This window comes from Rhinolophus hipposideros (genome assembly GCF_964194185.1).
Source record: "Rhinolophus hipposideros genome assembly, chromosome: 12".
NCBI lineage: Eukaryota > Metazoa > Chordata > Mammalia > Chiroptera > Rhinolophidae > Rhinolophus > Rhinolophus hipposideros.
In genome coordinates this window covers 60,688,881-60,706,876 of record NC_138058.1, presented here as the reverse complement: position 1 = coordinate 60,706,876, position 17,996 = coordinate 60,688,881, and the positions used below count along the sequence as shown (strand labels likewise).

At 37.3% G+C, this 17,996-nt stretch overlaps 1 protein-coding gene across 2 annotated transcripts in view; it reads right to left on the bottom strand.

Moving 5' to 3' along the window:
- Positions 1–17,996, bottom strand: part of ASXL2 (ASXL transcriptional regulator 2) — a 119,489-nt gene that overhangs the window by 43,444 nt on the left and 58,049 nt on the right. For both annotated transcript variants that reach the window (XM_081068223.1, XM_081068222.1), the window contains 2 exons: positions 6,937–7,045; positions 3,402–3,552 (listed from right to left, as the gene is read on the bottom strand). In XM_081068223.1, coding sequence (XP_080924349.1) covers positions 3,402–3,552; positions 6,937–7,045 — 260 coding nt within the window. The remainder of the gene's footprint in view (positions 1–3,401; positions 3,553–6,936; positions 7,046–17,996) is intronic.

Sequence of the window (17,996 nt, the reverse complement as noted above, 5' to 3'; positions counted from 1 at the left end):
TTTCAGGTTGTTGGATATTTATGTACCACCCACTGAATATGTATATTCAGAAGGTACTACTCTTCAGATATATTATACTACTGAGAATTTTAAATTTCAACGGTTGATTATTATATTGAACAAGTCAAAAGCGTATGTATTATTCATATTAGATACATTTGAATTTAAAGCTTTAGTAAATAGTCATTGACAACGTTTTATTTTGTCCTGAAAACATTCAATAAGTCCCTCTAAAGTATTAGAGAGACTGCCAGAAATAATGGAGCAGTAATATCAAAATTAAAAATTAGCTTTATATAGTTGAAGGATTAACAATTAAAATACTGGTAACTTAAGTTTCAAAAATTGCTTTAATCTTCAAAAATAGTAATCATTCTCTTAAAGGAGAATTCTTATTTTTCCGGACAGTCTTTCTTTAGAGGAATTTCATTTCCAAAAGTAACAGACTGTTTTAGTTCTAAGTCCCTTCTTCCCAGAGCAAGTGCAATCTACTCCAAACTGGGCAGACTGTGGCTCTTGATATTCAGACAGTCCCCTCATGAAAGATGGAGAGGCCAGAGCTGAACCGTCCTTTGCTTCTGGGTACCCTAACTATACAAGTCTAACAGCGCACTGTCTTCAATACGTGACAGAGCTAAAGCCTCCAACTCACCTACCAGCCACCACAGAGAGAAGAGAACTTCTCTCCCAAAGGTCTCTCCCCACATAAATTTGCCTAAAGGATTTTTTCTCCTCGGCATACTTTTTAAACAGATGTTTCTATACAGAATCACCTCCTTCCAACTTCACATACATATACATAAATGACATTAGTGGGCATGGGGTCTGTGGCAGTCCACGTAACTCCAAACACAGTATGTATCAAAGGTCCTGATTTAAAGTAGTTTCTGAACAAGCAGTAAAATTAACATTACATCATGTTCCTGGAAAGAATTAATAATTCCTCATAGATGCAAAGGTTTATTTCAGATAATTAACTTTTTTCTTAAGACACTTTAAAAGCAGACCAAAATTTAACAAACTTTTCACTATCAGAAGATAAAAAGAATACTGTAGTTGCTTTATGCAGCAATATTTGTATTTCATTTGGGGGGAAAAGGCAGACAATCACTTAGCTATGTTCCTACTAAAAAAAATAAAATAAAGCAACAGAAAGTGTTGATTTTAATCATTTTTCTGGAGTTATTTCACCTTACCTTGGCTTGGAATTCCAAAAAGCTCTTCTCTGAACATTGTTTCCTGTCTGCAAATTAGGAACCCAAACTACAAACTTCTAAGTTTTTCCACTTTACATGGATATCAATAAACTAGTTTTAATATTGGACTGAATTTCAAAGTTCTGTTCTCTGTTCCTATTTGGCTGAAAAGTATACCTATAACTAGATACTTTCTATCGATTTTCAACTACTGAAGTATCAGTTTTGCTGTCAAGGCTCTTTATTTTTGTACATAAAAGGAAGTGGGTTTTGATACTATCTCAGTGTTCTTCCTGTCTTACAATGCATTCGAAATAAAGTGATGTCAGATTGAGAGTAAAGACCCAAAATAAGAAAAAGGACTCGGCACAATATTGGTTTGCTTTACCTTTATTTGTAATGCACCTGATTTAGAACTGCTTTGCTGCATGCTGCTATCACTACTACCAATTTTCTACTTCAATTTGCACTGGAGTATAAAAACATTGATAAATGTATAATATTTAGCTAAAAATGTACATAATCTATGCCATATGAATGACCCATGAATGAGAGAAGCACATTCTGTGAGACTAAATCATTCTTCATTATTGGTAGGTCAGCATTTATCCATTTCTTAATATCAGAGCTGCTAGAGTAAACATGAATTGTGTGTGACATGTACACCTCTCACCTCCAAATAACCATGTGACAGCTACTACTCAAAACTGCTACTGTAGAATATGTGGCTATTGAAAAGTAAAGACCTCCAAACACCATGATTTTGTTTCCAGTTTATGAGTCTGGTCTCCTTTAATATTGATTTCCCTGTTCCCAGCCACATTCATAATTTATGAATATTGCTATTTCTCTAGCCTGATGACTTGGCTTGGTTCCTAATCTTAGATCAACAATTTCCAAATTTAAAAAGAAAAATTTAAACTGGGGAGATAGAGAGAGACAGAGCCCTTAACATGTTTGGCTGCACCCGCCCAGAAAATGTCCTTAGTGCACACAGGAATACAAGCCCCTGGCCCACACCTCCTTTCACTACTGACAGGGATTACTCTAAAAATAGGTATCAGAATATTAGTCAGAGGTCTTGACTTTGTCTTGAGATCTGGGTTGCTCTCCAACTGGTTGTGATCTTAAAGCTAAAATCCTCACAATCACAAAATTTGGCCAAATTGCACATGTAGTCACACCACCAGAGAACACAGATGATGCCACCAATTATCTCAATTCTCTTCAGGAGTAGCACACACATTAACACAAGGAGGATAGTGAATAAGGTTATTTTTCTGATACAGTTCTATTATCAGTAGTTCTAAAGGCACTTAAAATTAACGAGTCAAGTATTCTAACAAATATGACCTTAGCTTCTAGATCCAAAGACAGCTCACCTAAAACTCAAACCTAAGAGGATATCCAAGCTAGGGAAACTCTTGGATGTCTATTTTGTTCTGGAAAATCAGTCCAGAGCAAAAAACCTTTGCATCAGTCCTTATAAAGGAACCATCATGAATTGGCTGAAAACCTGTCTTGCCATGTACGGCTATTTGGGTAAAAACAATTCGACCTCTTCAAGACTTTGACAAGAAGCAACAGATAAATTAGTAAGAATAGGAGCTAAAATGTATCCTTAGGTGGAAAATCCACCCCAGGGAAGCTACAGCAACAAAGACATTATTCTTCATAGAAAGGTTTTCCGGTAAGATATGGAGCGGACATCAAGGAGGGCATGAGAGCAAAGCCCAGCAGATTGAATGCAGTCTGCTTGTAGAAATGACAAGCATTGCTCGTAGAAATGACAAGCATTCTTTTCCTAGTAAGGAGAGAGTTGTTAAGAGTAGCAAGTGCTGAAATTTTAGGTGAGAGGATTTAAGAGGCAAAGAAAATCCGAGTGAGCCATGTCGTCCAATATCGTAGCCACTAGCCAGATGTGGCTATTCAAATTTAAGTTAAAATCCAGTTAAAGCTTTCGTTCCTTGGTCACACTAGCCATTTCAAGTGCTCAGCAGACACATGCAGCCAGTGGCGGCTGTGTTGGGTTGGACAGCACACATACAGAACGTTTCCATGACTGCAGCCATTCTGTTAGACAGTACTGATCTAGAGGACGAGCGAAAAGAGACCGACTGACGTGGAGCTTGGAAAGGAGACGTCCTAACACGGGCACTTGTCCTACAGTGCTCAGTACTTTATTCAGGGATCAGGTGGATTTACCTTTCCTTTTCCACCTGCTCTTTTTTCCCTCCTTGTTGCTGCCACCATCACTGCTGCTGCTGCTGTTCTCAGAACTCTGGGAATCTGACTGACCATCACTGCTTTCTTCTGAACCTTCTGATAGCTCTTTCACCCCATCCGGCACATCTTTCTGAAAATGCAGGCATCCAATTAGGATTAGTCATCACCATCAGCAAATAGCAATTCAATCTCTGACATGCATTGTTGTAACTTAATTGTGCTGATTAATTTTTAGTATTACAGGATTCAGTAGCAGAACCAGCAATATTTTCTGAATTCCTGTCATCTCTCTTCTTTGGCTCAAATTAGCCAATGTTTCCATCTATGGCCAAAGGCAAAAATTTTTACATGACAATCGCAGGCAGGCACAACACAGAGGCTTAATTTAGACAAAAACTGGGTATAGGTAAGGCCAAGTAAATGATTAACTGTTCAGGATAAAAAAAATTATATAATAATTTTGTAAACCATGTATACACATCCGTCATCCATGTAAAATATATATGAATTTGTATGTACGTTAGTACCATTACGTACTGTGAATTCAATTAAGAGTCTGGATAGAGATAGTGCATTATTTGAATCTAATTGGTTCCTGAATATTGGTTAGTAAGTAGCAAAAACCACATATAAAAGAAATCTTTTTTTTTTTAATCACATGAATCTTTGGTTTCTGAACTGGATAGTGAGGATATTAGTCAGAAAGGATACCTGTATCAGCATAGTATGTAAGAGAGATAATAGGACAGCTGCAAGATCAAGAACGAGGAAATTAAGACTTTCGGGTTTAAATTCTGGCTTTTCAACTGTGTAGCCTTGATCAAAGTCTTAAACTCTCATGCCTCAGTTTCCCTGTCTATGAGGATAATAGTACCTACCTTAAAAGATCACTCTGAAATAAAATGAGTTAATAAATGTAAAATGCTTAAAATAGTGCCTGGCATATGGTAAGAGCCCAACAAATATTAGCTACTATGTATTTATGTAATATATTAAAACATACACATATAAATAAACACATTAATGACTGTTATTTCTAAGTTACAAAATTATGGATGGTTCTTTTTCTTCTCAATGTATTTTTTATCTCCCCACATAATTTATTTCTATTATCAGATAAAAATTTAATTCTGACATGTGACCCTCCTACTTATAACTGGCACTCATAGCCAAGATAGTAAACTCTGATCCAGGAAGGAACTGTTCTTTTCCACTTATGTTTATATCCTAGTGCCATTTCTTATGTTATACACTTTCTTAAAATACATATCCCATATTTTTCTATTCCTTCCTTCAAAATGCAGGACAACTTTTATAGAGTTAGTTGCCAGCCAGACCTCTTGACCTGTAAGTTCAACAAGTATTTTAAATCCAAATGTAACTAACTTCTTAAACTTGTGATCCCTCCAGGATCAACTTGCTCATGCCCTGAATTTTGGAATCATTTTACGCTTTCTTTCACTCACTCCAAATAGTATATATTTTAGTTCTCTAATGTCCCTTGCCTCCATCTCTTTAACTACACTCGTATTTCAAGCCAATCATCTCTTCCAAACAACCATAACTATCTCTTTGACAAGTCTTCCTGCTTTACTCTTAAACCTGTCCTACTTAATTATCTTCCTAAACACGATTTGACCATGCTCTTCTCCTAAAAAACCTCTGCCATCTCCTCAACACACACATTCTCTGCCTCTGTCTCTGTCTCTCTCTTTCCCCCCTTTTTTCCTTCCTCCCTCTCTCCCTTTCTCTCTAATTGGTCAGTTAGGTTTTCAAAAGCCTCCAAAAGTTTGATGTTGACCTAATGTTTACCCCCCTTGACTCCTTACCACACTAGCCCACACAGAGATTATGGTCTAATCGCTCCAATTTACTCTACTTGCAAATTCATTCTGAATCCTTCCATTGGTGCCTTTGCTTAATCGATTCCCTTGTTTTGGAAAGCCCTTCTTCACATTACTTATCTGCTCAAATTTTATAAGTTTGAAAAACAAACACAAAAACTTTCTAGATCTCATTATTCAAAATCAATCTTTCTTTCTCTATACTATTGCAGTACTTTATAGTACAGTACTTTATAATACAGTATGTTCTGTCACTGTGCAATTATTTTAATAACTATGTGAGCTTCAAGGATTCAGGGACTACATTTATCCTTTATAGCCTCTGTAGTATCCAGCATCTAATACATGTTATTGACAATGTGAAAAGTCTAGAACAGCCAAAACCTAAAAGAAATGCAGAAAGCTCCATGTGGGACTATAGCCTTGTAACCCTAGGAACAAAGTATATAAAAAGGAGGCATTATGGGTAAGTTAGATCTTTTTAATGTTAGTGAGCTACACACAACCACTGAGCATAGTGATGACTACAGCTCAAAGCTAAAAAGGTAAGAAGGACCGAGTCCCACATACACATGGGCATAGTTACTGCATGCCAAGCATTAAGTCTCCTGCTGATAAATTTCCTTTGTGAAACAAGCCCTCTTCTCAATGTATCTGGCTTCAGCAGCCTCAACCTCAACGTCACATTAAGGGTGCTCAGGAACCTAAGAGATGAATACATTCGGCAACAGAATCATCCATGTATAGACACATGGGCCAAGCCAAACCAAGTCAGCCAAATCAAGATTAACTGAAGGACCCCTGCTTTAGTGCCTCAGTCTCTTTGCTCTTCAGACTTACAGCCTGCAGAATAGGGGTGGGGTGGGATGGGGTGGGTGGGGGTAGTGACGTCACGTACAATGAGGAGAAAGCCTGCCTGAGAAAGAAGCCAAAAGTGGCCAAAGCTGGTAACATCTGTTATCAACTGTTAACCATTCCTGGTCACACGATTTAAGCTCCTGGATCTAGGCAGAGTTTCCTAGAATTTTCGGATGTGTGAACCAATAAATTCTGTTTTACTCAAGCTCATCTAAATTGGTTCTCCTGTTTGTGACTGAAAAAACACTGATATGTCAAGGTACCTTCTCGGTGCAGGAATTAGAAGTTGGCAAATTTGCTATGGTAAAAAGAACACAGGCTTGGGAATTCAGTCAGATCTGGGTTCAGATTCTGTTCTGATATTATTTGGCCAACACTGGATAAGAAAGCCAATCTTCTGAACTTCAGCTTTCTCATTTATAGCAAGGGAATAATAACCACAATTCTGAGTTGTAACAATTCTGAATTAAATGAGAAAGTAATATGAAGCATCAGGGCTGTATTGCTCCTTGGTAACACTCAGTATTATTCAAATTTATGTGGCCCTTGAAAAAGTTACTGGAAGTCATTTTCATTTCATCCTTTCAAGATAATTTATCATAAAGAACAAAACATAAATTTACTTTTCTGATCTACTTACAGATGGTTACAGATTAGTTAAAAAATGTATTAAATACAGGGTTGAAAATATTCTTTCTTCCTGAAAATAAGCTCTTCAAGAACAGAATTTTGTCTCTATGATGCAAGTATTATTTATATGTAGTCACTTCATGTTTTTACTTTTTCAATGAGTCCCTAACAAAAATATTTACCTTCAAAGTATATACTCCCATTCTACCAGGAACCTTATAGAAGATGCCCTCTTCACCTCGCGAGTTTGTGTGCAGCATTGCATTCAGGCATGCAAGAGGGGAAGTCCCGCTGCAAGAAAAGAAACGGAAGACCAACACAAGGATTAGCTTCTGTTTCTGAATATCCAATGTAACACTGACTTAAGATATAATTAACTAGTCAACACCCATTTAACATAAACACATTTTATAAACTATAAGTCTATCAATCCACAGAGAGACTGCCATGGATGTAGAATTCATTCCCATATGTCTAAAGAAAAAATAGTTCTTTAATTTTCTTAATCCTCATCTAGTGTGAAACATTTAAGCCAAGAAAAACTTTTATCTCACAGAAGTATCACAAATATATGGCATAAAGATTCTATTTCACTTACAACTTTGTCAGTTATATCTCAATGAAGCCGAAATTTTTTTAAAAGACTATTTCATTTAGTGCAAGCTTTAAATGTCCAGAAGTAAAACAGCTGGAAAGCACACACATAGATTCAAATAAAAACCATTAAGAATCTCCTTGCCTATTGCTGCACCAGATTAAATCTGATTTGTGAAACGAATACATTTCCAAGGTTTCTTGTTTGTGTTTTTGCTTTTTAATTTTTTTTGCTGTGACATAACTGACATATAGTTTCAGGTGCAATATAATGATTCTATACAGAGGGTTCCAAAAAAAACGTATACACATTTTAAAGGAAAACTGTATTAAAATTGCAATACTCAATATATACCAATAACAAAAGATGAATACAAGTCACGTTTGACTTCTGCAATAATAAGAAGTGCTCAAAGTGGTTACCATCAGCGTCCAGACACTTCTGATTATGGCGAACTATTGCTTGAGCAACGTTGACCAAAATGTCCACTTATGTATATATATAGTTTTTTGGCACCCCCCCATATTTGTATACACTGCGATGATCTCTTGTATTTAGACCTATCATGAGATCACTTAAAAGTAAGCTTTGGAATATTTATCTTCTATGTAACAACTTAGTTAAATGTTTACTAATTCTAACATGCATTTACCATCTTTTTCAGAGTTTCAGGTACATAATAAATTTCCTTTAAAATATATTATTTTCCCTTCTAATTTTAATCAGATTTCATTTTCCTATCATCTTGTACTTATCTAACAAAATAAATCGTAATGGAAAGGGCGATGCGTGGCATCCTTAAGTTTGTTTTAAAAAGTTTCTCAGAATATCTGAGGGCCGAGGCAGTTATGTGTGCATTTCCGCTCTTCTCCCTGCTAGTTCGCTGCTGGTTATTAGTAACCCTAATAGGCTTACAGAAGAGGCTACTAGTCTATCTTGTCTATTCTCAAAGATAAGAGTTCCCTGTGGGGAAGCAGGGCCATGCGTCCACTGTCCTTTGTGGACGTGCTGAGGGTCAAAAACTAGAAAGAAGATGGAGGACAACAAAGAAAATAAAGAAAAGCCTTTTGCTGATGAAAGTTTTGAGTGTCTCCACGTTGATTTTCATAGTTACGTTTATCTAATTTGGTTATTTCCACGTTAAAAATACACACAATGTAATTCTAGTCAGAATCACTAAGTTTTTATCAAGAAGATATATAAAAATTGCCAAGAAATCTGGACGGATAAGGATAATGGGAGAACAACTTAAGAAGGTATTAAAAGGCACCCTACGCCACTATTAAAGCAGTGTGCTTCTGGAACAGGATAAATAAACAAATGCAGAAAGAGATCATAATAAGGTACTATTTCTGTGTTGTAGGAAGAAGACGGCATCATGACAGTCATCTGTGGTTTGACTACCTGGCATCTGTTCCCTCTTCTTCTGGAAACAGTACCTAAAATTTCCTGTGAAAGGTTATCCCTCTCCCACCCTCACTCATGTAGTTGACAGGGAATTGATCCTATGCTCATCACAGGTATAAATCCAAACTGTTAAAGCACCATTTCCTGGTTGCAAAAGCCCATCAGCATTTCTGTATGCACCCCACTCCCCATCTCCACAGATTCAGGAATAGACACATGACCTGATTAATCCAGGCCGACAATCTAAGCTGCTATTTACTTGGGCATTTGGGAAAAGAAACTTGCTCTCCAGGGAAGCTTCAGAAAGACTCTTCCTCTGAGTCAGTATGAAGAAGTCATGCCTAAAACGTTTAGTCATCATGTGATCGTGAGGGAATTATCTGGAACTGGAGTGGAACAACACACAGGACAGACTGAGGAAGACCTAGGCAGGGATTATAGTGAAAAATTCAACACCCAAAAAGGCAGAACTGAGAAAAGAGGAAAACAGAAATGTGTTTTTTAGCAGTATTACTTTTGCTACTGTATCAAGCCTTGCCTTAAGCCAATCTTACCTTTGGAATTTTTTGGAGGTTTTAAGTCACAAGAATCGAAAGAGTCCTAAATAAAATAACTTATTTAATAAGTAGTGTTGACCTATCATGTTGTACATCTGGGGAAAATAATCCTCACAATATATACAAAAACAGAGCCAAATGGATTAAAACCAAAAATGTAAACAGTAAAAGGCATTAAAAGAAAATAGCATAACCTACAGGATACAGAAACCTGTATCTCTGTTCTACACGAGAGAAAAACCTAACAATCAAAACCAAAACAAACTGAATAAAAATTTTTATACAGGAAATAAATATAATCAACAAGATTATAAAAGTATACGAAGCTGGAATAGGTAAGTGCAAGACAAATGGCAGACAAAAAAATTAATAGTCCTTAAGACAGATTCTTTTAGGAAAACATAGGAACCAAGTAGAAAAAATGAATAAAGAATATGAACAAATGATCATAAAACATGCAATGTAAATAGCCAATTGCACACCAAAAAAAGAAGCCCAAATGTAATAGTAGTCGAAGGAAAACAAATTAAATCAAGATACCATTGGTTAGACTGGGAAAAATCATATGGATTCAAGTCTTAGCAGTATTGTACTACAGTTATGTAAGATGTTACCACCAGAGGGAGCTAGGTAAGGTATATTCATAGGGTTATTTTTACAATTTCCTGTGAGCCTATAATTACTTTAAAAAAAAAAAAAAGGAGCTACTAAGATCTATTGATGGTAAGGTTCTAGGCAAATGGACACTCTTACAGACTGTTGGTGGGGCTGAAAACTGCTACCTTCCCCCAGTCCATCCCCCTATTTCTCAGTTCTGCCTTAGGAAAGTAACATGGAAGTATCCATTAAAATAAAAATATACATACGAGTATTAGGGGCCACTGGTATGACAATCCCACTTTAATCTATCCTACAAAAATAAGGCCACAGGACTTAGGGACATATATGCAAGGATAAACTACAGCATTGTTAAAAGTGTCAAAGCACTGAAAGTGACCTCAAAATCCATTAATGAGGGAATGGTTGACTATATGTTAGTAAATTAACCAACAGGATATGAATCAATAACAGCTACATTAATAGTAAAGGGAATGTTAAATTCCAGGAAACAACTTTGTTTAGCCCTCACAACAATCCTTTGAGACAAGCAAAATTACTACACAATTTTTACCAAAAACAAACAAAGTAATGTATAGAGGTGTTGGGTGAGCTGTTCAAGAGTGAATTAGTAAATGGTAAAGCCAAGATTCCAGTAAGAAAACAAAAAAAAAAAAAAAAAAAAGAAGCAGAACAGGAGAGAGACTGCCTTTTAAAAAAAACATAGAACCAAGTGAAAAAATGTGCTATAATCTTTAGTTCAATAACCTATCTGGGTAGAAGTCTGCCCCCAATTAATGGTATTCAATTTCAACATTAAGTATCCACCCTGGTTATGCCAAAAACCTAGGTCTGTGGCTCCAAAGAGGAAAGCTTTCTTAGCTCGGACTCTAAAAGGGGAGAGAAACAAAGGAACAAATAACCACAGAACACTGTAATTCAATCAGTGCTATTAATATAGATATAGGTCAATAACCCCTGACCCAAAACACTGCAGGACAAATGCTTCAGACATAAAAATCTTTTGGGTTTTAAAAAGGTAACACAAGGGGCCGGCCCGGTGGCTCAGGCGGTTAGAGCTCCATGCTCCTAACTCCAAAGGCTGCCGGTTCGATTCCCACATGGGCCAGTGGGCTCTCAACAAAAAAAAAAAAAAAAAAAAAGGTAACACAATACGCCATATATGATGTAATACCACCAGAAAAGTTTACAGGCAGCATTCCATAATCAAACACAATGAAACATGGATATTCACACAAAGTGAGATAAAGATTACATATGGTTTCATGTCAGTTCAAAAGAAGTGTTGTCAAATTAGTTTTGGTAACAAATGCATGGAAAAAACTTTTTCACACATTTTGCATTTGGGAATTACGTAATCGAGGCTGCAGACCTGTATATGTTATATGCTGTAAGTCAGAAAGAGAGAAACAATCTGGTCTAGGGTTTAGTACCTAGAATCAAAACAAAACAAATTAAAAAAAACCCAACCCAAACCAAACCAAACCAATAAAACCCTTAAAAGTAAAACCCATAAAATGAAAGTAAATGGCACACACGTCTGGTGAAAAGATGTGGTAAAAGAAATACAGACACCATCATAGTATCTCCTTGCAAATCTGGGTATAATTTTCCTTTGAAGGCAGTAAGAAAGTTTTGAAAAACCCACAAGATATACGGAACATGGTACTGTTTAAAACAAAAACTTAGATTTCATTTCAGGAAAATATAAAAAGTCAGAGAGTCCTGACAGTTTAATTTTATAAATAATGAATCAATGGCAGAGAAGAAATATACGATACACTGCCCATAATGGAAGGAATATAGCTCAAGGGAAGTAACTCCAGAATTATATAATAAATGAACAACTTGAAGGAATAGGCATCTTCTGCATGAATTAAGCAAACCCTGGTACTGAGGACATCAATACCAATGTAAAGTCAAGTACAGTTGACCCTTGAACGATGCAGGGGTTAGAGGCACCAAACACCCCACGCAGTCAAAAATCCACGTGTAACTTGACTCCCCAAAACTTAAGTTGTCCCTTGGTACATGTGGGGGATTGATTCCAGGGCCCTTGTGGGTACCAAAATCCCCTATATAAAATGGTGTAGATAAATGTATATACAGTTAGCCTTCCACATCCGCAGAATGCCATCCCAACCGTGGATGGAAAACAGTACAGATATTTATTGAAAAAAATCCACTTTTAAGTGGCTTGTGCAGTTCAAACCCATGCTGTTCGAGGGTCAGTTGTTCTTGGAATACATCCTTACATAACTGTGGCTATGTTATATCATTTTAATGTGCATTTATCGCTTTATGTTTTTTTGCCAATGACTTATTACTTGCTGTTTATTTTATATTTATTTTAGACTATGGAAATATATTAGATAAAAATCAAATTCGAGCTATTTTCCTATTCGAGTTCAAAATGGGTCATAAAGCAGCAGAGACAACTCGCAACATCAACAATGCATTTGGACCAGGAACTGCTAACGAACATATAGTACAGCGGTGATTCAAGAAGTTTTGCAAAGGAGACGAGAGCCTTGAAAATGAGAAGCGTAGTGGCCAGCCATCGGAAGGTGACAATGACCAATTAAGAGCAATCATCGAAGCTGATCCTCTTAGAAAAGTTGCCAAAGTCAACATTGACCATTCTACGGTCGTTCGGCATTTGAAACAAACTGGAAAGGTAAAAACTCGGTAAGTGGGTGCCTCATGAGCTGACTGCAAACCAAAAAAAAAAAAAAAAAAAATCATCATTTTGAAGTGTCATCTTCTCTCATTCTACACAACAACAAACTATTTCTCAATTGGATTTTGACGTGCGACGAAAAGTAGATTTTACAAAACCAGCGATGCCCAGCTCAGTGGTTGGACCGAAAAGCTCTAAAGCACTTCCCAAAGCCAAACTTGCACCAAGAAAAAGTCATGATCACTCTTTGGTGGTCTGCTGCCGGTCTGATCCACAACAGCTTTCTGAATCCCGGCGAAATCATTGCATCTGAGAAGTACGCTCAGCAAATCGATCAGCAGCACTGAAAACTGTAGTGCCTGCAGCCAGCACTGGTCAACAGAAAGGAAGGGCCCAATTCTTCTCCACGACAGTACCTGACTGCACAGCGCACAACCAACGCTTCAAAAGATGAACGAATTGGGCTACGAAGTTTTGCCTCATCCGCCATATTCACCTGACCTCTCACCAACTGACTACCACTTCTTCAAGCATCTCGACAACTTTTCGCAGGGAAAACGCGTCCACAACAAGCAGGATGCGAAAAATGCTTTCCAAGAGTTCACTGAATCCCGAGGCATGGATTTTTATGCTACAGGAATTCACAACTTATTTCTCGCCAGCAAAAATGTGTTGATTGTAATGGTTCCTATTTTGATTAATAAAGATGTGGGTGGAGCCTGGTTATAGTGGCTTAAAATTCAGTTCAAAACCACAATTACTTTTGCACCAACCTAATAATATGGAATAATTTCTGACACCCAAACCAGCTGAAAGAACACCTCAAAAGATTACATAACTTTCACGAGACAATGCAGCTTCTAATTTTTCTTGTCCATGCTCAAGAGAACTAAGATGAAGAAGTGGCGAGGGTTGGGGGGGGCAGGGTGCTCTTTTAAGGAAAGGAACAAGTTCAGCACTCTAATTTTATGCTGAGTCTATCTCGGAAGGAAATATACTCCGATGTTTCATACACAAGGCCCAAGAAGAGAAGTAACTCCGGTCATATTGCCAATAGCCTGATTCAGTTCCCTCTGTAGTAAAAATGCGTAGTTCCTTAGCTGTAGCTAGTAGGGTAGGGCTAAAAGACCTGATGTCTATAATTACACACTGCACAGGTGAAGCAAATACAGTAAATCATGAAAGGAGACTCTCACTGTGTGGCCAAAAGAGCTAGGTTTATGTATTTATACCAATCTGAATTCAGATCTGATTAAAGCCAAGCGTCATTTTAAACACCCTTAACCTTAATTTTCTCACCTCCAAATGATTTTTTCAATCTCTATTTCAAAATGGAGTTAATATCACCTACTTGTCACAGAGATTCAGTAACTGTGGTAGTGACCTTAACAACTTGCTCCCCTACTCTACCCTCGTGGTGTTCCAACATTCCCTACCTCAAGCAGTAGAGTTCACCCGCAGCCCCATCAACGCCCCACTCTGAAACCAGAGTGACAAAAAAAATCATGACACCTCTGCCCAGATTAAACTTCATCCATGATATCAGAATGTATTTTAGCATAAAGTCCAGAGTTATCAACGTGATCTCAGCACGCCTATCCTCCCACACCCTCTCTGACCCAGCCTTCTTTCCATTGTGTAACTTACATTTCTTCTGACTTCTGGACCTTTGCACTAGCTACTCTGTTTCCCCAATAATAAGACCTAGCCGGACAATGAGCTCTAATGCGTCTTTTGGAGCAAAAATTAAAAATTAAAAAATTAAAACCGGGTATAATATAATACCAGGTCTTATATTAATTTTTGCTCCAAAAGACGCATTAGAGCTCAGGTCTTATTTTGGGGGAAACACAGTAATGCTTCTCTTGCAATGATAACCATCACCTTTTCTCCTCGCAAGCTCCAATTCACTCCTCAGATTTCAGCTTTAATGTCTCTTGTCAGAGGAAGTCACCCCAATGCTGTATAGAAACCAATACTTCTCCCAAATACATTTAACTATGTATGTTGTAATTTAAAAAATTTTAATTTAACATGACTCCATTGTGGGCCAGCAGATTCAATGACGTGCGATTTAATTTAAGCTCTCCAGGAAGCAGATTCTCTCTTCTCTTCTATATTTGAACCCAAAAGCAGAAAGGTTCTATGACCTACAAGCGTAATCTTGAAAATATAATGGGTGAGCCTGATGAAAATGGAAGATGAAGGAAGTAGAGATGAGATACTTACTGATCAAACTGCTAGAATACCTGGATCAAGTTTTGCCTGTGTTTTTTTTTTTCAACTTATATTACATGAATAATTTCCTTCAATGTGTAAGCCAATTTATAGTGCATTTCCTGTTATTTAAAATATCTTAACTGACACAAAAAACACCTACGTTAAAGCATTCAAAATGACAGACAGGGAAACAAAAGAAAGGTATAGGAGAATATTCCAAGGTAACAACTCTCTTCCACCAATGAGAAAATATTACATTTATGAATAATAATGATAATGTAAAAGCCTTATTAACATAAACATCATTCAAGCCTACGCTCCAACTGCAGAGGCTAAAGATGAAATTGAAAGCTTTTATACAAGTATACAAGAAACTGATCACACATCAAAATAAGACATGTTGATAATTATAAGTGACTGGAACACAAAAGGAGGAAATAATGCAGAATCAAATGTTGGAAAGTTTGGACTACAGGTTAGAAATGAGGCAGGAGATTGGCTCGTAGATTTCTGCACAGCCAACAACTTGTCCATTGTAAACACAAGCTTCAAACAACTGAACAGACAATTGTATACATGGACATCACGAAATGGCCAATATAGAAATCAAATGGACTATGTAATGTGAGGCAGGGGATGTATTCTCGCTCCTAAAACAAGAGCAGGAGCAGAATGTATTATGGACCACAAACTGTTAATATTGAACATTAAAGTAAAGCTGAAGAAGAGCACCAAAAGAATCATAGCACCAAAATATACAGTAAATAACATTCCCGATGGATTTAAAGTCTACGTAAAAAACAGATTTGCACTGATAAACTTAATTGACCAAGAACCAGAAGAATTGTAGACTGAAACTAGAAACATTATTAGGGAAGAATGAGAAAACAATGCAGGAAGTAAAAAGGAAAAAAAAAAGTCAAGATAGATGATAGAAGAAACACTGAAAGTTGTTAGGAGAGAGACAAAAGTAAAAAGTGACAAAAAAGCAGGGTTAGAATCCTGAACGCAAACTATCAAGTAGAGATAAAGAGAACTATCCCAAGTCAATGTAAACAAACAGAAAAGAACAAAAAAGGAAAACAAGAGATCTTTGCCAGACTATTGAAGAAATAAAAGGGAATTAATTTCTACCTTATATGTTGCAAGAAAAGCTGGATAGTCAAGCCGGATTCAGAAAAGGATGAGATCTAATTGTGAGCATTCCCTGGATATTGCAGTGCCCCCAAGAATTTCCAAAGACATTAGTCTGCTTTGAGACTACAGCAAAGCCTGTGACTGTGTAGATCATGAAAAGCTATGGGCAGCTCTGAAAGAAATGGGTGTGGCGTCAGCACTTGATGGTCCTCCTGCGTAACCTGTATTGTGGACAGGAAGCCACTGTCAGGACAGACTATGAAGTGACAGTAGGATTTCCTGTAGCCAGAGTTTTAGACAAGGGTGCATTTTATTTCCCTACTTGTTTAATAATGCATACACAGGACATATACGGAAAAACTGAGCTAGACTCAGAAAAGGGTGGAGAGAAAATTGGTGGAAGAAATATCAATAACTTAAGATATGCAGATGACACCATCTTACCGGCAGAAAGGAACAATGATTTGAGACAAGATCAGTGCGTTCAGGGTTTGGCTGTAGACAGTAACAATGATTTGAAACAACTTCTGATGAGAGCAGAAGAAAGTGCCAAAGCAAGACTGCATCTGAACATCAAGACAAGTCATGAGTACAGAGGAAATCCACAAGTTTCACACACACACCGAGGACACTGAGAGTGTTAAAGAGTTTGCTCACCATGGTTCAGACATCAAGTCAAATGGAGACCGCAGCCAAGAAACAAAGAGAAGGCTGAGACTCAGGCAGTTAGCAATGGAAAAAATAGGAAGAAAGATGACCCAGAACAAAGATACGTCATTACATATCAAGGCTAAGATTACCCACACCCTCATATTCCCAATTAGTATGCATGGATACAAAAGTAGGACAGTGAAGAAGGCTGATAGGAAAAAAATGGATTCACCTGAAATATAATGTTGGAGGAGAGCCTTATGGAACACTGGACTTCCAGAAAGATGAATCAATTCCGCCTAAAATATCAACGGAGGCAAAAATGACAAACCTGAAACTGTCCTACTTGGGGCACATCACGAGAGGGCAGGGTTCTTCAGAAAAGACAATAATGCTGGGAAAATAAAAGGCAGCAGGAAGAGAGGAAGACCAAACATGAGATGGACTGACTCCATAAAAGAAGCCACAGGCGTGAGCCTACAGGAGCTGAGCAGGGCTGTGAGGACAGGACACTATGGACATCCTTCAATGACAGGGTTACCAGAAGTCATAGCCAACTCAACAGCACATAACAAGAAAAGGTATGGTGCTATTCAAAACTGCACAGATTAACTTAAGCACTCAAATACTCAGAAATATGTATCTTAATTTTTTTCTAAATCTTAAACTTCCAAGGATTAAAAAACAAGCCAAGATCTACGCATGAAAAGCAAAAGTGGCAGATTAAATTACTGTTTGTAATTCATCATTTACTCTCTCCCTATTACCTTGCTGTACATAGAGTACATGAAATACATTTTGCTGCCCAACACTGATGCTAGGCTTGGCCACAAGACTAGATTTGGTCAGTGAAATGAGAACAGACGTGACAGAAAGAGGTTAAAGTGTGCCTGCATATTTAGCTTACACCTGAGACTGCCCACTAATTCCAGAACAGAGAAAAACCCATAGCCTAGAATCAAGCCTAGGCAATAATAACTGAACCCCAGCAAATTTGAAGACACAAGGAAGAAAAGTAACTATGTGTTGTTGTAAGCCACTGAAATTTTGAGATTGTTATGCAGCAAAACTGACCAATAACAAGAAGCCCTGTATAATGCAGGAACATCTGCTTTCTTAGCGATACTCAATACCAAAAGACAATAAACAAAGTTGTTAAGAAGAGTTAACAAAAGTATTTATATTCAGTCAAGATGTCATTCAAAGAAGCAACAGAAGACATTATTAAGCCCATTAAGAACTCAGGGAAAAGATCACCCGTGAACTTAAATCCAGGCAACAAAGAAATGCACCAAAATAAACAATTCAGGAATGGAGGAAACGGTATAAAGGGGAGAGAAAAGCAGACAGTTGCAATTATGGTTATACATATGTAAA